We start from the raw sequence: 25,956 nt of genomic DNA, 5'->3' as shown, positions 1-25,956 counted from the left end.
GCGCTCTGAGCAGCTGCGGTTTTTAAAACGCTGGCGCACTGAGAATATCTAGCTATGCTTCACATGCAGGTGCAGAGAAAAATGCTAACACTTAAACAGTGATAACTTTTACAAGAAGCATTTTTGCCAATAAATGTATATATATGTTTCTATTCAAAGATGTAATTCATCTATGTGCATTTAAATTCTGACGGAATGTGCCTTTCATATAGAAAGAAATTATCTTTTCTTCTAAAACTTTTACTACATACATTTTGCTGTTTTTCAGTGTTACTACAGATGCCATTATGATCTCACAGATCTTCATCCTGTCTTCCAAAGGCGACCTACTGATACATAAGGACTGTATCCTTCACAAATCTGCGATTACAATCTGAAAAAAATATGTTTCAGCAAAATCTACTATAAAAATATATAGTAATTAGTAACCATTCATTTATTATATGACATAGCAGACTGTGTTAAAGGGACATTATAGACTCATTTTTTTCTTTGCATAAATGTTTTGCAGATGATCTATTTATATAGCCCATAATTTTTTTTTTTTTTTAAATGTATAGTTTTGCTTATTTTTTAAATAACATTGCTCTGATTTTCAGACTCCTAACCAAGCCCCAAAGTTTTATGAGAATACCATCAGCTACCTTCTCCAGCTTGCTCCTGTTTGTGTAAAGGGTCTTTTCATATGCAAAAGAAGGGGGAGAGTGGGGGAGTGTCTTATTTCCCACTTGCAGTGGGCTTTCCAGCTACCTTTTCAACAAAGCTAAATTGAGAGCTTTTAAGTAAGTTTTTAAATCCTTTTATACTGGATTTTTGTATCAGTATCTGTGCATCTTATTCTTTATAGTAGTGTCTATTACATGCAGTTATATAAAAATGAGTGTATACTGTCCCTTTAAAGGGACAATAGACAGTTAGACACCTCTTGCTTTTGTGTAAAAAATGTTTGTCCCATGCTCCCTAGTGCAGGGTTCGACAAACACAGGTGGAACGCAGACACTGGCAACCTTAAAATTAAGTGCTGCTGCCCTGGTTTAGATTTCCCAAGACACCCATGGGTGCCTACCAATTCCCCCGCTGGCTGCCACACGTAAATTATCTTGGTGTTGCTGTATCCTTTCTAGGCCTTGCAGCTGTCTCATACGAATGGCAAAAAAATTGTAAAATAGTAAATTTGTGGGCTGACTCCTAGATTTTGAACAACTTTGTCAAGCCCTGCCTTAGAGAAGCCAAAAAGCAAAACCAGTAACTTAGGTTTTCAAAATGCTGCAAAATGCATATGCAAGCTATTTGATTTTCAGCATTTACATATTACAAAATTAGCTTGCTTTTGCAAGATGTACCAAGTCCACGGATTCATCCTTACTTGTGGGATATTATCCTTCCTAACAGGAAGTGGCAAAGAGAGCACCACAGCAGAGCTGTCTATATAGCTCCCCCCTTAACTCCACCCCCCAGTCATTCTCTTTGCCGGCTCTTTTTTTTTTTTTTTTAATTCTTTTTATTTACATTTAGCCACTACAAACAAAAGAAAAAAAGACAGATGTTCTCAACATAAACAATGTCACGCAGGATACATAATATATCAAATCTGATACTAAAACATATTAAAGAAAACATTCTCCCCAATATGCATAACCTTGTCCCACTTGTCCGACAATAATCAAATTGAAGTGGCTAATTTTGAAAATATACATAAACTAAAATGCGTCTGAAATAATACACAAAAAGGAAGAAGAGAGAGAGAAGAAAAAAAAAAAAAAAGGAGAAACGCGCCCCCCCCCTCCTCTCCAGGATCCTAATATAATACTCTATATCCTCCAACTATGGAGTCTTAAACTAACTTAATCAATATCACTACTATTTCTTATCCAAGTATCTGGAAATACTTGAAGTATAACCAACTCAGCAAAACTTACTGAGGCTACAAAGGGTGATAAAATTTGTCTCTGCACATCCAGCAGGTATGATTTAATAACCGGGGCCCAACCTATCAGAAACTTTCTAATTCTCTTTTCGGATAACTGTCGTAAATGGAAAGATTCGAAAATAATCTGAGCTTGGATGTCCCTCAAAACTAGCGATAAACAAGGAGAGGTCTTTGATATCCATTTTTTAAAAATATTATACCTCACCGTTAGAATAATTGTATTGAGGGTACGTAAACTAGCATCACCTCTCTCATCTGTAAAAAGTAACACTATATCCTCCAGAGCTATGGAAATAGTACTTTCAAAGACTCTATTATACCAGAATTGCACCTTTTGCCATAATTGAAAGATTTTAGGGCAGGCCCATAACATATGGAGGAGATCAGCCCGAATATATGAACAATGCTCACACTTGATAGCTTTATCAGGGAAATATTTAGTTAAGCGAGCTGGAGAGATATAATAGTTATTTAGTAATTTGAAATGAGATTCTTTCCAGCTTACTGGCACCGGATATTTCGCTACTGTCACAAGGCTATTAGATATTTTCTCACGATCTATAGAAGGGATATAAGGCCACCAAAGTTTAATTAATTTATTCTCCTCCAATATACCTTGTTTAGTCAACATAATGTCATAGATTAAAGAAATTGACGCGTCTCCACCGTTAAATTTTCTAATGCAGATTATGATCTCGGACCAGTCCTTTCTACTAAACGCGTGCCAATTTTGAGAACCAATAAAATGACGGATTTTGAAGTAGGCAAATCGATTCGACCTAGGTAGCGAGAATTGTTCCCTTATAGTCTCCCAGGGGAGTATCTGCAAATCGTTATTAACTAACTGATACACATATTCGAGCCCCCCACCCTGCGACTCTTGAAAGCACTTTTGATCCACACCAGGTAAAAACAGCGGATTCCCCCTAATAGGCAAAAAATCAGAAAAAGAAGGATTAATTTTAAGAAGTTTACATGACTTTTGCCAAATCACCACTATGTTCCTGACTGCGATAAGGGGGGATATCCTGGAAGGTAATAGATGCAGAGGACAATGTAGGAGGGCTTTTAAGGACCACGGTTTCACCATATATGATTCAAGCTCGTATGTAGAGACCAGATTGGTCTGAGCAATCCAGTCAACTGCAATTTTAATCAGGGAAGCCCAGTTGTATAATCTAATACTTTTTCTACTTTTTCTAAGTAATATTTGGTACGGCCAGGCCTGTGTCCGCATATTTCTGGGACAACCTATTGATCGAAATACGCGGTTTTTTGGTTTTCCATAAGAACTTCGAAAACCAGGAAGACAGATTCTTCAAATCCTTATTTAAGATTATAAGGGGTAAATTTTGCAGGTAGTAAAGAATTTTAGGGAAAATTATAGTTTTAATTAAATTGATAGAAGCAGTAAGTGAAAGAGGAAAAGCGGTCCAGAGCTTGAGGTCATCTTGAATTTTTTTAAAGAGCGGCTTAAAGTTTGCCTGGTACCATAGTAATCCGAGATATTTAATAGAATTAACTTTATGGAATATTGTATTGGGGTAATCTACCTCCTTCTGGCCGAGCCACATCACGTCACTCTTCTCCATATTTATTTTATAACCCGCAAAAGAACTAAAAATATTTATCGTACGAACCACTTTCGGAATCGTTATTGACGTTTTATTCAAAAATAGTAAAATGTCATCAGCATAGAGTAATATTTTCAAATTTTGACTACCCAACGGAATCCCGGGAAGAATCTCTCGCAATTTAATTGCCAGTGGTTCCAAAATCATATTAAAGAGCAGGGGGGAGAGGGGACAACCCTGTCTTGTGCCTCTTTGCAAAAATATCCTAGGAGATACCTTACCGTTCACCAAAAGATATGAAACCGGGTGTTGAAAAAAGATGTCTCCAAGAGATGCATACAAACGCTTTGACCGCATCTAAAGTAAGGACCGCTATATCCTTAAGATTATTTTTCTCTGTCTGTTCTGAATTCCAAATAAAATCAACTAAAGTTGTTAACTTTCTTATATTTTTAGCGGAACTCCGAGATGACATAAACCCTACCTGGTCTGGGTGGATCAATTTATCCAAGCAGGAAGTTAATCTCTGGGCTAAAATAAAAGCTAGAATTTTATAATCAGCATTGAGGACTGAAATAGGCCTATAAGAGGCCGGGTCCTCTGAGTTTTTTCCTTTTTTCAATATAAGAGAAATATTAGCAGCAGAAAAGAAAACAGAAATTGAATTACCAAGTATATAATAATTATTAATAATTTTTCTAATATCGGTATAACCTGATCCGCTAAACTTTTATACCATTCAACTGGTAGCCCATCAGGGCCTGCAGCTTTATTAAGTTTGGCATGGGATATAGCTTTACTTATTTCTTATTTCTTCAGCTGTAACAGGTGCATTTAACATATCTAATTCTTCTTTTTGTATTATAGGGACAGCAATCGATGACCAAAACTTAGTGTAGTTATCTTGATTAAACTCCCCTTCTGTATATAATTGCTGATAAAATTTAAAAAAGATTCCTGATATCTCATCCGTATCGGCGGTACGTCCGCCTTCCGTCTGAATCACAGAGATAGAGTTATTCTTTTTCCTGACTTTGGTCAGCCTTGCCAAATGTTTGGCCGAGCTACCATGGATACCCCTAAACCGCAAGTTAATTTTTGACTCCTCTTCCTGCTGTTTTCGAAGTAAGAAGGAATCTCTTACCTTCCTACTATCTAGATATAAAACCCAGTTAACTCTTGAACGATCCCTACAATATTTTTTAAAAGCATTGCGGACTTGATTGGACAGTTGTAAATCCATCGCCCGCCTTTTCCTATTACGTGTCACTAAATACCCCTTAATCTCTCCCCTTAGGACTGCTTTGGCCGCCTCCCAAAAAACTTCAATTTTATGAAGGTATACAGAGTTAAACGTACAATACTCCTCCCATCTAAGTTTTAGCCAAGACAAAAACCTAGGATCATTAAAAAGAAACCTTGGATAGAAAAATCTAGGGATTTTAGCATAGCTCCCCTCCTGGTAGAAAAAAGTTACAGAAATATTTGCGTGATCCGAGATCATAATCTCCTCTATCCCTGTCTCCATTTTATTAATGGACAGAGACTCTGCAACTAAAAATAAATCTATACGGGAAAACATTCTGTGGGCTTTAGATTCACATGTGAAGTTCTGAACATCCGGATTTAATCTGCGCCATATATCATAGACCTGGAGTTTCTGACAGAATCTCTGAAAGTACTTTGAACTTCTCCTATTTTCCGGGATATTTTTTCCTGACAATCTATCTAATTCTGGATATAATGTCATATTGAAATCACCTCCAATTACTAGATTCTCTTTTACCAAAGGGAACAGTTTACACTTAATTTCTTCTGTTAAGTGTGATCAGTCCACGGGTCATCATTACTTCTGGGATATTACTCCTCCCCAACAGGAAGTGCAAGAGGATTCACCCAGCAGAGCTGCATATAGCTCCTCCCCTCTACGTCACTCCCAGTCATTCTCTTGCACCCAACGACTAGATAGGATGTGTGAGAGGACTATGGTGATTATACTTAGTTTTATATCTTCAATCAAAAGTTTGTTATTTTAAAATAGCACCGGAGTGTGTTATTACCTCTCTGGCAGAGTTTGAAGAAGAATCTACCAGAGTTTTGCTATGATTTTAGCCGGAGTAGTTAAGATCATATTGCTGTTCTCGGCCATCTGAGGAGTGAGGTAAACTTCAGATCAGGGGACAGCGGGCAGATGAATCTGCATAGAGGTATGTAGCAGTTTTTATTTTCTGACAATGTAATTGATGAGAAAATCCTGCCATACCGATATGTCATGTATGTATACTTTACACTTCAGTATTCTGGGGAATGGTACTTCACTAGAATTACACTGTAAGAAATACATAAAGCTGTTTAATAACTAGAGATTATGTTTAACGTTTTTGCTGGAATGTAAAATCGTTTTCATTTGCTGAGGTACTGTGTGAATAAATGTTTGGGCACTATTTTTCCACTTGGCAGTTGCTTAATCTGTTTTTCTGACAGTTTCTGTTCTCCCTCACTGCTGTGTGTGAGGGGGAGGGGCCGTTTTTTGGCGCTTTTACTATGCATCAAATATTTCAGTCAGCAACTCATTGTATTCCCTGCATGATCCGGTTCATCTCTACAGAGCTCAGGGGTCTTCAAAACTTATTTTGAGGGAGGTAATTTCTCTCAGCAGAGCTGTGAGAATTATAGTTTGACTGAGATAAAAAACGTTTATTCTGTAATTTGTTTCCTGCTTTCAGAATTTGTTATCTTTGCTAATGGGATTAAACCTTTGCTAAAGTTGTGTTGTTTACAAGGATTGAGGCTATAACTGTTTCAATTTATTAATTTTCAACTGTCATAGATCTTCTGTGCTTCTTAAAGGCACAGTACGTTTTAATATTATTCTAATTGAATTGTATTTCCAAGTTGCAAGTTTATTTGCTAGTGTGTTAAACATGTCTGATTCAGAGGATGATACCTGTGTCATTTGTTGCAATGCCAAAGTGGAGCCCAATAGAAATTTATGTACTAACTGTATTGATGCTACTTTAAATAAAAGTCAATCTGTACAAATTGAACAAATTTCACCAAACAACGAGGGGAGAGTTATGCCGACTAACTCGCCTCACGTGCCAGTACCTGCATCTCCCGCTCGGGAGGTGCGTGATATTGTAGCGCCGAGTACATCTGGGCGGCCATTACAAATCACATTACAGGATATGGCTACTGTTATGACTGAGGTTTTGGCTAAATTACCAGAACTAAGAGGTAAGCGTGATCACTCTGGGGTGAGAACAGAGTGCGCTGATAATATTAGGGCCATGTCAGACACTGCGTCACAGGTGGCAGAACATGAGGACGGAGAACTTCATTCTGTGGGTGACGGTTCTGATCCAAACAGACTGGATTCAGATATTTCAAATTTTAAATTTAAACTGGAAAACCTCCGTGTATTACTAGGGGAGGTGTTAGCGGCTCTGAATGATTGTAACACAGTTGCAATACCAGAGAAAATGTGTAGGTTGGATAAATATTTTGCGGTACCGACGAGTACTGAGGTTTTTCCTATACCTAAGAGACTTACTGAAATTGTTACTAAGGAGTGGGATAGACCCGGTGTGCCGTTCTCACCCCCTCCGATATTTAGAAAAATGTTTCCAATAGACGCCACCACAAGGGACTTATGGCAAACGGTCCCTAAGGTGGAGGGAGCAGTTTCTACCTTAGCTAAGCGTACCACTATCCCGGTGGAGGATAGATGTGCTTTTTCAGATCCAATGGATAAAAAGTTAGAGGGTTACCTTAAGAAAATGTTTGTTCAACAAGGTTTTATATTGCAACCCCTTGCATGCATTGCGCCGATCACGGCTGCAGCGGCATTCTGGATTGAGTCTCTGGAAGAGAACATTGGTTCAGCTACTCTGGACGACATTACGGACAGGCTTAGAGTCCTTAAACTATCTAATTCATTCATTTCGGAGGCCGTAGTACATCTTACTAAACTTACGGCGAAGAATTCAGGATTCGCCATTCAGGCACGCAGGGCGCTGTGGCTAAAATCCTGGTCAGCTGATGTTACTTCTAAGTCTAAATTGCTTAATATACCTTTCAAAGGGCAGACCTTATTCGGGCCCGGGTTGAAAGAGATTATCGCTGACATTACAGGAGGTAAAGGCCATGCCCTGCCTCAGGACAAAGCCAAAGCCAAGACTAGACAGTCTAATTTTCGTTCCTTTCGTAATTTCAAAGCAGGAGCAGCATCAACTTCCTCTGCACCAAAACAGGAAGGAGCTGTTGCTCGCTACAGACAAGGCTGGAAACCTAACCAGTCCTGGAACAAGGGCAAGCAGACTAGGAAACCTGCTGCTGCCCCTAAAACAGCATGAATTGAGGGCCCCCGATCCGGGATCGGATCTAGTGGGGGGCAGACTTTCTCTCTTCGCCCAGGCTTGGGCAAGAGATGTTCAGGATCCCTGGGCGCTAGAGATAATATCTCAGGGATACCTTCTGGACTTCAAATACTCTCCTCCAAGAGAGAGATTTCATCTGTCAAGATTGTCAACAATCCAGACAAAGAAAGATGCGTTCTACGCTGCGTACAAGAGCTCTTGTTAATGGGAGTAATCCATCCAGTTCCACGATCGGAACAGGGACAGGGGTTTTACTCAAATCTGTTTGTGGTTCCCAAAAAAGAGGGAACTTTCAGACCAATCCTGGACTTAAAGATCCTAAACAAATTCCTAAGAGTTCCATCGTTCAAGATGGAGACTATTCGGACAATTTTACCTATGATCCAAAAGGGTCAATACATGACCACTGTAGATTTAAAAGATGCTTACCTTCACATACCGATTCACAAAGATCATTATCGGTACCTAAGGTTTGCCTTCCTAGACAGGCATTACCAGTTTGTGGCTCTTCCATTCGGATTGGCTACAGCTCCAAGAATCTTCACAAAGGTTCTGGGTGCTCTTCTGGCGGTACTAAGACCGCGGGGAATCTCGGTAGCTCCATACCTAGACGACATTCTGATACAAGCTTCAAGCTTTCAAACTGCCAAGTCTCATACAGAGTTAGTGCTGGCATTTCTAAGGTCACATGGATGGAAGGTGAACGAAAAGAAAAGTTCACTCGTTCCACTCACAAGAGTTCCCTTCCTGGGGACTCTTATAGATTCTGTAGAAATGAAGATTTACCTGACAGAGGACAGGCTAACAAGACTTCAAAGTGCTTGCCGCACCCTTCATTCCATTCAACACCCGTCAGTGGCTCAATGCATGGAGGTAATCGGCTTAATGGTAGCGGCAATGGACATAGTACCCTTTGCACGCTTACACCTCAGACCACTGCAACTGTGCATGCTAAGTCAGTGGAATGGGGATTACTCAGACTTATCCCCTTCTCTGAATCTGGATCAAGAGACCAGAAATTCTCTTCTATGGTGGCTTTCTCGGCCACATCTGTCCAGGGGGATGCCATTCAGCAGACCAGACTGGACAATTGTAACAACAGACGCCAGCCTTCTAGGTTGGGGTGCCGTCTGGAATTCTCTGAAGGCTCAGGGACAATGGAGTCAGGAGGAGAGTCTCCTGCCTATAAACATTCTGGAATTGAGAGCAGTTCTCAATGCCCTCCTGGCTTGGCCCCAGTTGACAACTCGGGGGTTCATCAGGTTTCAGTCGGACAACATCACGACTGTAGCTTACATCAACCATCAGGGAGGGACAAGAAGCTCCCTAGCTATGATGGAAGTATCAAAGATAATTTGCTGGGCAGAGTCTCACTCTTGCCACCTGTCAGCAATCCACATCCCGGGAGTGGAGAACTGGGAGGCGGATTTCTTAAGTCGTCAGACTTTTCATCCGGGGGAGTGGGAACTTCATCCGGAGGTCTTTGCCCAAATACTTCGACGTTGGGGCAAACCAGAGATAGATCTCATGGCGTCTCGACAGAACGCCAAGCTTCCTCGTTACGGGTCCAGATCCAGGGATCCAGGAGCAGTCCTGATAGATGCTCTGACAGCACCTTGGGACTTCAGGATGGCTTACGTGTTTCCACCCTTCCCGTTGCTTCCTCGATTGATTGCCAGAATCAAACAAGAGAGAGCATCAGTGATTCTAATAGCACCTGCGTGGCCACGCAGGACTTGGTATGCAGACCTGGTGGACATGTCATCCTGTCCACCTTGGTCTCTACCTCTGAAACAGGACCTTCTGATACAGGGTCCCTTCAAACATCAAAATCTAACTTCTCTGAAGCTGACTGCTTGGAAATTGAACGCTTGATTTTATCAAGACGTGGATTTTCTGAGTCAGTTATTGATACCTTAATACAGGCTAGGAAACCTGTTACCAGAAAGATTTACCATAAGATATGGCGTAAATACCTATATTGGTGTGAATCCAAAGGTTACTCTTGGAGTAAGGTTAGGATTCCTAGGATATTGTCTTTTCTACAAGAAGGTTTAGAAAAGGGTTTATCTGCTAGTTCATTAAAGGGACAGATCTCAGCTCTGTCCATTCTGTTACACAAACGTCTGTCAGAAGTTCCTGACGTCCAGGCTTTTTGTCAGGCTTTGGCCAGAATTAAGCCTGTGTTTAAAACTGTTGCTCCACCATGGAGTTTAAACCTTGTTCTTAATGTTTTACAGGGCGTTCCGTTTGAACCCCTTCATTCCATTGATATAAAGTTGTTATCTTGGAAAGTTCTATTTTTAATGGCTATTTCCTCGGCTCGAAGAGTCTCTGAATTATCAGCCTTACATTGTGATTCTCCTTATTTGATTTTTCATTCGGATAAGGTAGTCCTGCGTACTAAACCTGGGTTCTTACCTAAGGTAGTTACTAACAGGAATATCAATCAAGAGATTGTTGTTCCTTCTTTATGCCCAAATCCTTCTTCAAAGAAGGAACGTCTACTGCACAACCTGGATGTAGTCCGTGCTCTAAAATTTTACTTACAGGCAACTAAGGAATTTCGACAAACGTCTTCTCTGTTTGTCATTTACTCTGGGCAGAGGAGAGGTCAAAAAGCTTCCGCTACCTCTCTTTCTTTTTGGCTTCGTAGCATAATTCGTTTAGCTTATGAGACTGCTGGACAGCAGCCTCCTGAAAGAATTACAGCTCATTCTACTAGAGCTGTGGCTTCCACTTGGGCCTTCAAGAATGAGGCCTCTGTTGAACAGATTTGCAAGGCTGTAACTTGGTCTTCGCTTCATACTTTTTCCAAATTTTACAAATTTGACACTTTTGCTTCATCGGAGGCTATTTTTGGGAGAAAGGTTCTTCAGGCAGTGGTTCCTTCTGTATAAAGAGCCTGCCTATCCCTCCCGTCATCCGTGTACTTTTGCTTTGGTATTGGTATCCCAGAAGTAATGATGACCCGTGGACTGATCACACTTAACAGAAGAAAACATAATTTATGCTTACCTGATAAATTCCTTTCTTCTGTAGTGTGATCAGTCCACGGCCCGCCCTGTTTTTAAGGCAGGTAAATATTTTTTAATTTATACTCCAGTCACCACTTCACCCTTGGCTTTTCCTTTCTCGTTGGTCCTTGGTCGAATGACTGGGAGTGACGTAGAGGGAAGGAGCTATATGCAGCTCTGCTGGGTGAATCCTCTTGCACTTCCTGTTGGGGAGGAGTAATATCCCAGAAGTAATGATGACCCGTGGACTGATCACACTACAGAAGAAAGGAATTTATCAGGTAAGCATAAATTATGTTTTTCTCCCAGAATTCCCGATCAAATTTATTGGGACCATAGACATTGCAAAGAACAAATTTTACACCGTTTATATGGATGTGCAAAATGATAAATCTAGCTTCTGGGCCTGTCTCTACCTGGATAATCTTATAGTCTAGGGACCTATTTATGAGGATAGCTACCCCACATTTTCTGCTTTTACCCACAGAAGCAATTACCTCCCCCACCCATTTGATCTTGAGTTTTTTGGCTTCCTGTTCTCCCAGGTGTGTTTCCTGAAGAAAAGAAATGTCAGGTTTACTTCTAGCCAGGACTCTAATGACCAATTTGCGTTTCATAGGGGAGGAAATCCCTCCCACGTTCCATGAGGTTATTTTAAGCTCCATGGATTAATAAGTGATCGTCACAGAGATCCTGGAATAGAGGGGAGGGAAGAAAAAAAAAAAAAAAAAAAAAGAAGAAAACCAAGAAGGAAAAAAAAAGAAAGACACTCCTGAAGACAATTTAAACTTACAGAATGTGTCTAGTAAAACATTGCATCTGACTTGACTTTTAATGTATAATCTACACCATTTATCAGTTAGTATCTCAAGGAACCCATCACTTCTCCAGAGATCCAATTTATGAAGCATTCTAACACTTATATTTCCTAAGGTAGGATATAATAACATAGTTCTCACTTATCTTTAAGAAAATCTTTCACTTCCCCCACCTCAGAGAGGACCAGACGGGCCCCACTGTGCTCTACTATTATTTTTGCGGGATAAACCATCCGTGCATTGATTCCTTTGTTAATAATCTGAGTACAGAAGGGAGCCATCATCCTCCTCCTCTGAGCGGTTTCAGTCGAAAATTCCTGAAACAGTAAGACTTTGTTGTTACCGAACATTAAGGGTTCATTCAACTTTTTAAACAGTTGCATCATTTCAATTTTGTCCTGAAAGTTTAAAACCTTACATATACACATTCTACCCCTACCTTGACCTGCCTCAAAGATTTTTTTAGGGCCAATTCTATGGGCTCTCTTGATCGTGATGGGTAACCTTGTTTGTGGGACACCCAGCCTCTGCGGTAATAATACTGAAGTAAACTTCAATAGATCTTTAAATTCCGCCGATTCCGGGAGACCCACAATTCTAATATTGTTACGTCTAGCCCGATCTTCTAGATCGTCTAGACGCCCTTGTAGCTGGGTAATTTTGGAATCTTGTTGGGTTATTATATTTCCTTGTGTATTGACTTGATCTTCCAAGTCAGATATCCTATTCTCCACCTCCTGCATTCTATGAGAAAACTGTCTTACTTCTGTAGACAAGATAGTAATTTCCCCTGAGATAGAATTCAGTTCCTTTTTAATTATATCAAATTGGGGTGAGAACAAATCCGACAGTTGTGTAATTAGAGAGTGAGTATCAACCATGTTGCCCAGCGGTTCTGTCGTAGTATCTAAGCCAGCCTCGGGCGCTTTAGCCCTTTTATCTTTGGCCTTGACTGGCATTTTAGGTGACAGAGATTCTCTCTGCAATAAAAATGTATCCATAAATTATTTATCTGATAGTGTTGTTTACCAATATCACACGTGATAGGGACCACACAAAAAAAAAAAAAAAAATTGGTGTGGAGGCACTCTGCGTCTCCTAAGTGGAGATCAAGTCTCTTAGTGTTTAAAAGTATGCCCCTCTACTATGCCTGGAGGGGAAAAGAGAGTGAGAAAAAAAAAAAATTAGTGTGGAGGCACTCTGCCTCTCCTAAGTGGAGATTGAGTCTCTTAGTATTTAAAAGTATGCCCCTCTACTATACCTGGAGGGGAAAAAAGAGTGAGATTAAAAAAAAAAAAGGGTGTAGAGGCAATCCGCCTCTCCTGTGTAAAATTCAAATCTCTTACGGCTAGATTTAGAGTTTTGTCGGTAACGACCCGCGTATCTAACGCTGGCTTTTTTCTGGCCGCACCTTTAAAATAACTCTGGTATTGAGAGTCCACAGAATGGCTGCGTTAGGCTCCAAAAAAGGAGCGTAGAGCATATTTAACGCCACTGCAACTCTCGATACCTGAGTTGCTTACGGACGCGGCCAGCCTCAAAAACGTGCTCGTGCATGATTCCCCCATAGAAAACAATGGGGCTGTTTGAGCTGAAAAAAAAACTAATACCTGCAAAAAAGCCGCGTTCAGCTCCTAACGCAGCCCCATTGTTTGCTATGGGGAAACACTTCCTACGTCTGCACCTAACACTCTAACATGTACCCCGAGTCTAAACACCCCTAACCTTACACTTATTAACCCCTATTCTGCTGCCCCCGCTATCGCTGACCCCTGTATATTATTTTTAACCCCTAATCTGCCGCTCCGTAAACCGCCGCTACTTACATTATCCCTATGTACCCCTAATCTGCTGCCCCTAACACCGCCGACCCCTATATTATATTTATTAACCCCTAATCTGCCCTCCACAACGTCGCCTCCACCTGCCTACACTTATTAACCCCTAATCTGCCGACCGGACCTGAGCGCTACTATATTAAAGTTATTAACCCGTAATCCACCTCACTAACCCTATTATAAATAGTATTAACCCCTAATCTGCCCTCCCTAACATCGCCGACACCTAACTTCAATTATTAACCGCTAATCTGCCAACTGGAGCTCACCGCTATTCTAATAAATGTATTAACCCCTAAAGCTAAGTCTAACCCTAACACTAACACCCCCCTAAATTAAATATAATTTTAATCTAACAAAATTAATTAACTCTTATTAAATAAATTATTCCTATTTAAAGCTAAATACTTACCTGTAAAATAAACCCTAATATAGCTACAATATAAATAATAATTATATTATAGCTATTTTAGGATTTATATTTATTTTACAGGTAACTTTGTAATTATTTTTTTTTTTTTTTTTTTTTTTTTTTTTTAAATATTTTTATTGAGGTTTTTTTGTCAAAACAAACAATTAGTAATTGCCAATACACATCATGACAAACAAAGATTAATACAAGGTAAACTGCTGACACATGTCAAATGAATATACACAAGAGTTGGATGACAAATTACTTTCACGTACTATACGATAAGTGCTATATTAACTGGACACCTACTACCTGATGTAAGCGACCACTGTTGGGCCACCTAGATTTACCGTGAACAGAATACAGAGTAGGTAGACATGACTTAAGGGGGGCCACTTATGGGTCCCTATTGAAAAACCTCTTTTTTTTTTATTTTTTTTTCTTGTTATATGAAAAGTATCAATATAAAGGTAAAATAATATGCTATAATATATTCTAAACTCCCTTAGTAGCAAATAGAATCCACTGTGAAGCCTTCCAACCAGTACCTGAAGGCATTTGCTGCTTTTGATTCGGACTCCCAAAAGGTCTCTAAAATATACTGTATGGAGAAAAACTCGATAGAACTGTTTAAGGAGGCCTACTGGTCTAAATGAAAAAGGTAGGACCCGTATTGTGGTATTATGTAAAGTAGGAGAGAGTACTAATGGAGTGAAGGAGGGTGCGGTATAAGTAAGAGAAACCGCTTGGTTAGTTCTCCTTGGTTAGGAGATGCATTACATAGAGGGGGGGGGAGGTGGTAAAGTAAATGCGATGAATATAATATATGCCAAAGGAACCTTTTGAAATACCGGGCATCAATTATGATGTTACTATGTTAAGGGGAAAAATTAGTGGGGTTGTAAAAAACATAGGGAGTGTATGTGGATTATAGACTCATCTGACTAATAATGATGATCAGTCCTGCTGACCTGACTAAATAAGAGATATATTTGGGAAAATTGAAGCTTAAGGGATGTTAGTAAGTCAGGTGTAGGGGATGTTATTGAGAAAAACATACCAGCGTTCAGTGACACCCTAACAGCCATATATCAACTAAAGGGTAGGGGAAGGAATGAAATATTAACCATTTGGATCACATGGTGAGACCAAAATGTGGCTCTAGGGATAGGAGGCCTATGCGGGTGCTTATAGTAAATACTAGTGTTAATTTTTGTGGGGATACAACAATTAAAGGAAAGGGGGGGTGTATTACAGTAGGGGAGGGGGGGAGGCGAGAATTTGGGTGAGACAAATGGGATGTGGCCCATAAACTTAATGGCTGCTATAGGGGCCCTAATAGTACCTATATGGTGTGTACAACTAGGCCTAATACAAAAGTCTCCATTAAATGTGAGAGCTTACACTCCGTTGGAATCGTGCGAAAGGGGGACTTACCGCCTCGGCCGCTGGCAGCACGCCCCCCGAACAGAAAGATTATTAACATTAGTGTACAGGCATTCCAATGGAATAAAAAAAGAGACATATAACTTAGACCTCTGAACCAGAATCTCTGCGGCAGTAAAAAGGTGTGTGGGGAATTTCAATAAGGTTAGGTAATACAGGCAGGGTAGTCTCAAATGCGTGCTCAAGAAATCCAACCAGATATATATGAGAATACATAGGGGGTTAATACTAAATAGCTTCAGGATAACTCCTGCAGCAAAAATATAATAAACATATCAACTGTCTGTAAGAGTTGTCTATGATAAGAAAGGTCATCACCAAATTAGCTATAAATATATTTGTATACTGGCTCCTAAATTGCCCTGTGCTGACATCAACAGTTTTGCCACTAACTGGGGGAATAAAATCCGCATTGACGTAGAGTGCAGCACATGTATGGATAGCTATTAGGCTGCTAAATAGATGCAAACAAGAGGTGACAAAAAACATATGTACAATGTAAGTGAGTGGAATAACATATAGAACCTCATCTCATTGACTAGCATTAGCAATTGATGTGCAAGTTCTCCACTCGCCATCCCACATATACCTAAAGCTATTATTGCATATAATATTTAACCTTTAGCAAGCATATTGTTGAACAAAGAAACAAATACAGCTTTTTTTTAAAAAATGGTTCTAGGAATACAGTCACAAGGGTTAATTTTAGCCTTAATATTCTGAAGCCTTACTGAAACGCTAGTGCAAGCAGGGTCCTTGCTGTGGAGACCCCTTTGAGCTGTCGCAGCAAGTACAACCAAGACCAGATTTTTATAGATCTTCTGAAGCATTTTGCTGGTGCAATGTACATGTGGACTGCAAAGTATGGCAGAATGGCAAGACGTGGGGTCCACTTCTATTCATAAAGATCAATACATGCTGTAGAGTAACAACGGTAAGGCAAAACTATAATAATCTTTGGGAGGCTGCAAAACATATAAGAGGGTAGAGGTGAGCAGGTAATGCAGAGGAATAAGGTCCTAGACAGTTAAGTCAGCGAGGAAAACATGCATAATATGCAGTTCTGAGTCCATAATAAGTAAATTTACCCCACTCCGGTGCTCAATGATACAGAACAGTCTCTAGTCCTGGGAACCCCAGCTTCAGGGTGGAAGGGCTCTCCAGTGCTTGTTTCTGTACAGTCAGTTATACTATATTGGGAGCCCAAAAAGATGAATGCAAGGTGCCCCACTCTGATGGTGTCACTGTTGCAGTCACCGTTTGCTGTAGCCGCTAGAAGGTAGTAACTCACCGCATCAATGTCATTGCAATCACTCTCCAGCTCACTGAATGCGGTCGGACCAAGTGAAGCCTCCACGCGATGTATAGATAGGCCGGTAACAGGTGCTCGCTTCAGTTTAACATCAGCCCTGTCAGCCCTCTCCCCATCTCTCCTTGCATCTCCGGCTCTCAAAATTGGGCTGATCTCAGAAGCCTGCACAGTATGCTGCGTCTCCCGTACCTCCTGCAGTGACCCTGTAGATGCGGCCCCAACATCTTCTTTCTGCTGGGAGGGCAAGGTATTTAGATTCTGTAGCGGTCGTACTAATAGGGCAGAAACCCACGCAGTAAGGTGTATTTCAAGGCTCTGGAAGTACTCGTCAATGAGCTGCCGCCCATGTCGTTCCCAGGCCTCCATATCCATGCTGCACCACAAGTGTAGTAGTTGAACTTCTTATTAAGGGAACCACCGCTGTTCTGAAAGCTGCAGAGTGACCGTGGCTAAGCTGGCCCGTATGCCTGGGGAGGATAAATAGTGTGTCCCTCTGAATCCTCAAGCGATATTTGTCCCAGCTGCCCCAGGGCTCAGTGAACAAAATGGCAGCGTTCACCACATGGTGAAGTGGAAGGGCCAAAAATTTTATGTATGACCCCTATATAGAGCTCTCGCCTACCCTTTGTCTTGAGGTGAATGTCTCTTATCTTTAGGATAATAAAATAAGAGATTGGAGGGTAAAAGGTCTAGGTATATCCCATACTTTAGTCTATATGCCAGGAGCTCTGCTCAGGCACGTCTGGTCTCTTCGGCAGATGGCTCCGCCCCCCACTTTGTAATTATTTTAACCAGGTACAATAGCTATTAAATAGTTAAGAACTATTTAATAGCTAAAATAGTTAAAATAATTACAAATTTACCTGTAAAATAAATCCTAACCTAAGTTACAATTAAACCTAACACTACACTATCAATAAATTAATTAAATAAAATACCTATAATTATCTACAATTAAACCTAACACTACACTATCAATAAATAAATTCAATACAATTCCTACAAATAAATACAATGAAATAAACTAACTAAAGTACAAAAAATAAAAAAGAACTAAGTTACAAAAAATAAAAAAATATTTACAAACATTAGAAATATATTACAACAATTTTAAACTAATTATACCTACTCTAAGCCCCCTAATAAAATAACAAAGCCCCCCAAAATAAAAAAATGCCCTACCCTATTCTAAATTACTAAAGTTCAAAGCTCTTTTACCTTACCAGCCCCGAACAGGGCCCTTTGCGGGGCATGCCCCAAGAAGTTCAGCTCTTTTGCCTGTAAAAAAAAACATACAATACCCCCCCCCCCAACATTACAACCCACATACCCCTAATCTAACCCAAACCCCCCTTAAATAAACCTAACACTAAGCCCCTGAAGATCTCCCTACCTTGAGTCGTCTTCACCCAGCCGAGCCAAATTCTTCATCCAAGCGGAGCAAGAAGAGGTCCTCCATCCGGTAGAAGTCTTCATCCAAGCGGGGCAGAAGAGGTCTTCCATCCGATTGAAGTCTTCATCCAAGAGGCATCTTCTATCGTCATCCATCCGGAGCGGAGCGGCAGCATCCTGAAGACCTCCGACGCGGAACATCCATCCTGGCCGACGACTGAACGACGAATGACGGTTCCTTTAAATGACTTCATCCAAGATGGCGTCCCTCGAATTCCGATTGGCTGATAGAATTTTATCAGCCAATCGGAATTAAGGTAGGAAAAATCTGATTGGCTGATTGAATCAGCCAATCAGATTGAGCTCGCATTCTGTTGGCTGATCGGAACAGCCAATAGAATGTGAGCTCAATCTGATTGGCTGATTGGATCAGCCAATCGGATTGAACTTGATTCTGATTAGCTGATTCCATCAGCCAATCAGAATATTCCTACCTTAATTCCGATTGGCTGATAGAATCCTATCAGCCAATCGGAATTTGAGGGACGCCATCTTGGATGACGTCATTTAAAGGAACCGTCATTCGTCGTTCAGTCGACCTAGTGGAAAAAAAAAAAGAGAACACGTGATCTAGTATAATGTGTATAAAGTGATACAAACAAATAAAAAAATTCCCCAGACGTGAGAGGAAAAAAAAAAAAAAAAAGCCCACGGGCCGTAATTTTCTCCTGTTAAGTGTAGTCAGTCCACGGGTCATCATTACTTCTGGGATATTAACTCCTCCCCAACAGGAAGTGCAAGAGGATCACCCAAGCAGAGCTGCTATATAGCTCCTCCCCTCTACGTCACACCCAGTCATTCTCTTGCACCCAACTAATAGATAGGATGTGTGAGAGGACTGTGGTGATTATACTTAGTTTTTATATCTTCAATCAAAAGTTTGTTATTTTAAAACAGCACCGGAGTGTGTTGTTCCTTCTCAGGTAGAATTTGAAGAAGAATCTACCTGAGTTTTTGGATGATTTTAGCCGGCGTAGCTAAGATTCATTTTGCTGTTCTCGGCCATTCTGAGGAGTGAGGTAAACTTCAGATCAGGGGACAGCGGGCAGGTTCACCTGCAAAGAGGTATGTTGCAGTATATTATTTTCTGAGGAATGGAATTGACTGAGAAAATACTGCCAATACCGATATAATGTAAGTTCAGCCTTAAATGCAGTAGTAGCAACTGGAATCAGGCTGTTATGTATATATGTGTACACTTCAGTATTCTGGGGAATGGCACTTCAGTGGGATAATACTATATGCATATAACTTTTAGCCTAACTTGCAGTGGGAACGTCTAGCAACAGGCTGTTTAATGACATTTCATGTTATTTGATTTTAAACGTTTTTGCTGGCATGCTAAATCGTTTAATTATCTGAGGTACTGGGTGAAAAATTGTTTTGGGCACTGTTTTTCCACTTGGCTGTCGTTTATTTTAATTTAAGACAGTTTACTGAACTTCCCTCACTACTGTGTGTGAGGGGGAGGGGCCTATTTTGGCGCTTTTGCTACGCATCAGAAATTCAGTCAAAAGTCTGTTTCTCTCCCTGCATGATCCGGATCGTCTCTACAGAGCTCAAGGGTCTTCAAAAATTATTTTGAGGGAGGTAATCACTCACAGCAGATCTGTGAGATTGTGCTTTGACTGTGATAAAAAACGTTTATATTTTGTACATTTTTTTCTGCTATTAAGGGTTAGTTATCCATTGCTAATGGGGGCAATCCTTTGCTAAATTTATGCCTTTACCGGGAAAAATTTGGTTTTTATAATCTCTCCGGTTCATTGTTATTCAACTGTCTTAATTTTTTTCTGTGCTTCTTAAAGGCACAGTGCGTTTTTCTTATTACTTGTAAATTGAGTGAAAAGTATTTCCAAGCTTGCTAGTTTAATTGCTAGTTTGTTAAACATGTCTGACTCAGAGGAATATCTCTGTGCTATATGTGCAAAAGCCAAGGTGGAGCCCAATAGAAATTTATGTACTAATTGCATTGATGCTACTTTAAATAAAAGTCATTCTGTACAAATTGAACATCATTCACCAAACAACGAGGGGGAAGTTATGCCGACTAACTTGCCTCACGTGTCAGTACCTGCATCTCCCGCTCGGGAGGTGCGTGATATTGTAACGCCGAGTACTTCAGGGCGGCCATTACAAATCACACTACAGGACATGGCTAATGTTATGACTGAAGTTTTGTCGAAATTACCAGAACTTAGAGGTAAGCGAGATCACTCTGGGGTGAGAACAGAGTGCGCTGATAATATTAGGGCCATGTCAGATACTGCGTCACAATTTGCAGAACATGAGGACGGAGAGCTTCATTCTGCGGGTGACGGATCTGATCCAAATAAACTGGATTCAGACATTTCAAATTTTAAGTTTAAGCTGGAAAACCTCCGTGTATTACTAGGGGAGGTGTTAGCGGCTCTGAATGATTGTAACACAGTTGCAATACCAGAGAAAATGTGTAGGTTGGATAAATATTTTGCGGTACCGACGAGTACTGACGTTTTTCCTATACCTAAGAGACTTACTGAAATTGTTACTAAGGAGTGGGATAGACCCGGTGTGCCTTTCTCACCCCCTCCTATATTCAGAAAGATGTTTCCAATAGACGCCACCACACGGGACTTATGGCAAACGGTCCCTAAGGTGGAGGGAGCAGTTTCTACTTTAGCTAAGCGTACCACTATCCCGGTGGAGGATAGCTGTGCCTTTTCAGATCCAATGGATAAAAAGTTAGAGGGTTACCTTAAGAAAATGTTTGTTCAACAAGGTTTTATATTGCAACCCTTGCATGCATTGCGCCTGTCACGGCTGCGGCAGCATTTTGGTTTGAGTCTCTGGAAGAGACCCTTGACTCAGCTCCATTAGATGAGATTACACACAAGCTTAAAACCCTTAAGCTAGCTAATTCATTTATTTCTGATGCCGTAGTACATTTAACTAAACTTACGGCTAAGAATTCCGGATTCGCCATTCAGGCGCGCAGAGCGCTGTGGCTAAAATCCTGGTCAGCTGATGTAACTTCTAAATCTAAATTACTTAACATACCTTTCAAGGGGCAGACATTATTCGGGCCCGGTTTGAAAGAAATTATCGCTGATATTACGGGAGGTAAAGGCCATGCCCTGCCTCAAGACAGAGCCAAACCAAGGGCTAGACAGTCTAATTTTCGTGCCTTTCGTAACTTCAAGGCAGGAGCAGCATCAACTTCCTCTGCTCCAAAACAGGAAGGAGCTGTTGCTCGCTACAGACAAGGCTGGAAACCTAACCAGACCTGGAACAAGGGCAAGCAGGCCAGAAAACCTGCTGCTGCCCCTAAGACAGCATGAAGTGAGGGCCCCCGATCCGGAAACGGATCTAGTGGGGGGCAGACTCTCTCTCTTCGCCCAGGCTTGGGCAAGAGATGTCCAGGATCCCTGGGCGTTGGAGATCATATCTCAGGGATATCTTCTGGACTTCAAAGCTTCTCCTCCACAAGGGAGATTTCACCTTTCAAGGTTGTCAACAAACCAGATAAAGAAAGAGGCGTTTCTACGCTGTGTACAAGACCTTTTACTAATGGGAGTGATCCACCCAGTTCCGCGGTCGGAACACGGACAAGGGTTTTACTCAAATCTGTTTGTGGTTCCCAAAAAAGAGGGAACTTTCAGACCAATATTGGATTTAAAGATCCTAAACAAATTCCTAAGAGTTCCATCGTTCAAAATGGAAACTATCCGGACAATCTTACCCATGATCCAAAAGGGTCAGTACATGACCACAGTGGATTTAAAGGACGCTTACCTTCACATACCGATTCACAAAGATCATTACCGGTATCTAAGGTTTGCCTTCCTAGACAGGCATTACCAGTTTGTAGCTCTTCCATTCGGATTGGCTACGGCTCCAAGAATCTTCACAAAGGTTCTGGGCGCTCTTCTGGCGGTACTAAGACCGCAAGGAATTTCGGTGGCTCCGTACCTAGACGACATTCTGATACAAGCGTTAGTACTGGCTTTTCTAAGGTCGCATGGGTGGAAGGTGAACGAAGAGAAAAGTTCTCTCTTTCCACTCACAAGAGTTCCCTTCTTGGGGACTCTTATAGATTCTGTAGAAATGAAGATCTACCTGACAGAAGGCAGGTTAATAAAGCTTCAAGATGCTTGCCGTGTCCTTCATTCCATTCAACACCGTCAGTGGCTCAATGCATGGAGGTGATCGGCTTAATGGTAGCGGCAATGGACATAGTTCCCTTTGCACGCCTACATCTCAGACCTCTGCAATTGTGCATGCTAAGTCAGTGGAATGGGGATTACTCAGATTTGTCCCCTACTCTGAATCTGGATCAAGAGACCAGAAATTCTCTTCTATGTTGGCTTTCTCGGCCACATCTGTCCAGGGGGATGCCATTCAGCAGACCAGATTGGACTATTGTAACAACAGACGCCAGCCTACTAGGCTGGGGCGCTGTCTGGAATTCCCTGAAGGCTCAGGGATCATGGACTCAGGAGGAGAGTCTCCTTCCAATAAACATTCTGGAATTGAGAGCAGTTCTCAATGCCCTTCTGGCTTGGCCTCAGTTAACAACTCGGGGGTTCATCAGGTTTCAGTCGGACAACATCACGACTGTAGCTTACATCAACCATCAAGGAGGGACAAGAAGCTCCCTAGCGATGATGGAAGTATCAAAGATAATTCGCTGGGCAGAGTCTCACTCTTGCCACCTGTCAGCGATCCACATTCCTGGAGTGGAGAACTGGGAGGCGGATTTCCTAAGTCGTCAGACTTTTCATCCGGGGGAGTGGGAACTTCATCTGGAGGTCTTTGCCCAAATACTTCGACTTTGGGGCAAACCAGAGATAGATCTCATGGCGTCTCGCCAGAACGCCAAGCTCCCTTGTTACGGGTCCAGGTCCAGGGACCCGGGAGCGGTCCTGGTAGATGCTTTGACAGCACCTTGGACCTTCGGGATGGCCTATGTGTTTCCACCCTTCCCGATGCTTCCTCGATTGATTGCCAGGATCAAACAGGAGAGAGCATCGGTGATTCTAATAGCGCCTGTGTGGCCACGCAGGACCTGGTATGCAGATCTAGTGGACATGTCATCCTGTCCACCTTGGTCTCTGCCTCTGAGACAGGACCTTCTAATTCAGGGTCCTTTCAAACATCAAAATCTAATTTCTCTGAAGCTGACTGCTTGGAAATTGAACGCTTGATTTTATCAAAGCGTGGATTTTCGAAGTCAGTAATTGATACCCTAATACAGGCTAGGAAACCTGTTACCAGAAAGATTTACCATAAAATATGGCGTAAATACTTACATTGGTGCGAATCCAAGAGTTACTCATGGAGTAAGGTTAGTATTCCTAGGATATTGTCTTTTCTACAAGAGGGTTTAGAAAAGGGTTTATCTGCTAGTTCCTTAAAGGGACAGATCTCAGCTCTGTCCATTCTTTTACACAAACATCTGTCAGAAGTTCCAGGCTTTGGCCAGGATTAAGCCTGTGTTTAAAACTGTTGCTCCACCATGGAGCTTAAATTTAGTTCTTAACGTTTTACAGGGTGTTCCGTTTGAACCCCTTCATTCCATTGATATTAAATTGTTATCTTGGAAAGTTCTGTTTTTGATGGCTATTTCCTCGGCTCGTAGAGTCTCTGAGTTATCAGCTTTACATTGTGATTCTCCGTATCTGATTTTTCATTCAGATAAGGTAGTTCTGCGTACTAAACCTGGGTTCTTACCTAAGGTTGTCACTAACAAGAATATCAATCAAGAGATTGTTGTTCCATCATTGTGTCCTAACCCTTCTTCAAAGAAGGAAAGACTTCTGCACAATCTAGATGTAGTCCGTGCCCTGAAATTTTATTTACAGGCAACTAAAGATTTTCGCCAAACTTCTTCCCTGTTTGTCGTTTATTCTGGACAGAGGAGAGGTCAAAAAGCTTCTGCTACCTCTCTCTCTTTTTGGCTTCGTAGCATAATACGTTTAGCCTATGAGACTGCTGGACAGCAGCCTCCTGAAAGAATTACAGCTCATTCTACTAGAGCTGTGGCTTCCACTTGGGCCTTTAAGAATGAGGCATTTGTTGAACAGATTTGCAAGGCTGCAACTTGGTCTTCTCTTCATACTTTTTCCAAATTTTACAAATTTGACACTTTTGCTTCTTCGGAGGCTGTTTTTGGGAGAAAGGTTCTTCAGGCAGTGGTCCCTTCCGTATAAAGATCCTGCCTGTCCCTCCCGTCATCCGTGTACTTTAGCTTTGGTATTGGTATCCCAGAAGTAATGATGACCCGTGGACTGACTACACTTAACAGGAGAAAACATAATTTATGCTTACCTGATAAATTCCTTTCTCCTGTAGTGTAGTCAGTCCACGGCCCGCCCTGTTTTTTATGGCAGGTCTAAATTTTTAAATTATACTCCAGTCACCACTGCACCCTATAGTTTCTCCTTTCTCGTTTGGTTCTCGGTCGAATGACTGGGTGTGACGTAGAGGGGAGGAGCTATATAGCAGCTCTGCTTGGGTGATCCTCTTGCACTTCCTGTTGGGGAGGAGTTAATATCCCAGAAGTAATGATGACCCGTGGACTGACTACACTACATTTATCAGGTAAGCATAAATTATGTTTTTTTAATCACTAGCCCGGGTATAATGCTAGGAGGAAACGAATATTATAAATACCCAGAATAGTGACAATACAAAGATATTGGTAGCTACAGCAGTACGGGTAAAGTTATTGCAACAGTTAGCAAGCAGCTAATTTAAAAATACTCAGGTATTACTTAAACAGAACTATGACCTTTAACTATCTTGGACTCTAATATTCTTATTTGCCTTTTTGCATCCTCAGTTACCTGTATTAGGTCTATACAATTGTAAGATGCACACTTAAATACCTAGAAGTAATAATAATAATAGGGTCATACCACCAACCTCTAACTAGTTTTTGACTAGTATTTGATCCTTACTTTAACAAGACCTAGAATTTTGAGCCCAAATATTAAATCTCTATCTAAGAGTTATAACATCGCAAAGAAAAATACATATAGTATGACATTTTAGAAAACAGAACTATGGATCCAAGGCCTCAGAGTAAAGGGCACTTCTTATCCCTAGCAATGCGTATTAAACAGACTGATTTATCTATAAATCTCTTAATAGTAGCCTCAGTGTCCAAAGTTATTTCCTTGGATATTTCCTTTGCCCAGTCGGCGGACTAAATAGTCAAATGCAGCAAGATTGGGGGAGTTGTCAGACACAGCGACTGTCCCAGTATCTAACTCTATCCCAGTTCAGAGCGCCTTTAATGTAGAGCAATTACTGGCAACAAAGTTAGTATAGACAATTTACACCTGCACCTTCTTGCAAGTGACCCCCCACGATGGAGATATTCTCTACGACTGGATATGCTAGAAAAAGTCATGTGGAGGATAAGATAGAATGCCCAATACCTCCAAGGTAGCAGATCTCCAAATTATAAATTAATTTGTGCAGCAGAAGCGCCTCAGCTCAAGCCTGCTCAAATAACCAATATGACAGCGTATCTATGTACAGACGAACTGCAGGCTCGCCAAACCAGGAATCAGCATCCTCTTACTGCATCATTAAATAATAGAGCTTTCTTATAGCGCTACTACACCTTTTCCCTGGCAAATATCTTAAGTATATCAGGCGAGATTTAATCCACAAAAGGCTTAACTAGCACCAACAGTTAATGCCATGCAGCTTCTCATGTATTCCCCTCCTCAGGCCAAACCTGCGAGAAAGCTTCTTATATAGATAGATACACAGTGCCCGTGAGGGGG

General features: G+C 41.2%; 1 protein-coding gene across 3 annotated transcripts in view; it reads left to right on the top strand.

Annotated features, from left to right (window-relative positions):
* Positions 1–25,956, top strand: part of AP4M1 (adaptor related protein complex 4 subunit mu 1) — a 217,014-nt gene that overhangs the window by 23,755 nt on the left and 167,303 nt on the right. For all 3 annotated transcript variants that reach the window (XM_053718267.1, XM_053718268.1, XM_053718269.1), the window contains exon 2: positions 269–345. In XM_053718267.1, the coding sequence (XP_053574242.1) occupies positions 288–345 (58 nt within the window). In that variant the 5' untranslated portion in view covers positions 269–287. The remainder of the gene's footprint in view (positions 1–268; positions 346–25,956) is intronic.

The sequence above is a fragment of the Bombina bombina genome, chromosome 6 (genome assembly GCF_027579735.1).
Source record: "Bombina bombina isolate aBomBom1 chromosome 6, aBomBom1.pri, whole genome shotgun sequence".
NCBI classification, from domain to species: domain Eukaryota; kingdom Metazoa; phylum Chordata; class Amphibia; order Anura; family Bombinatoridae; genus Bombina; species Bombina bombina.
This window is presented reverse-complemented; position numbering and strand designations above follow the sequence as displayed.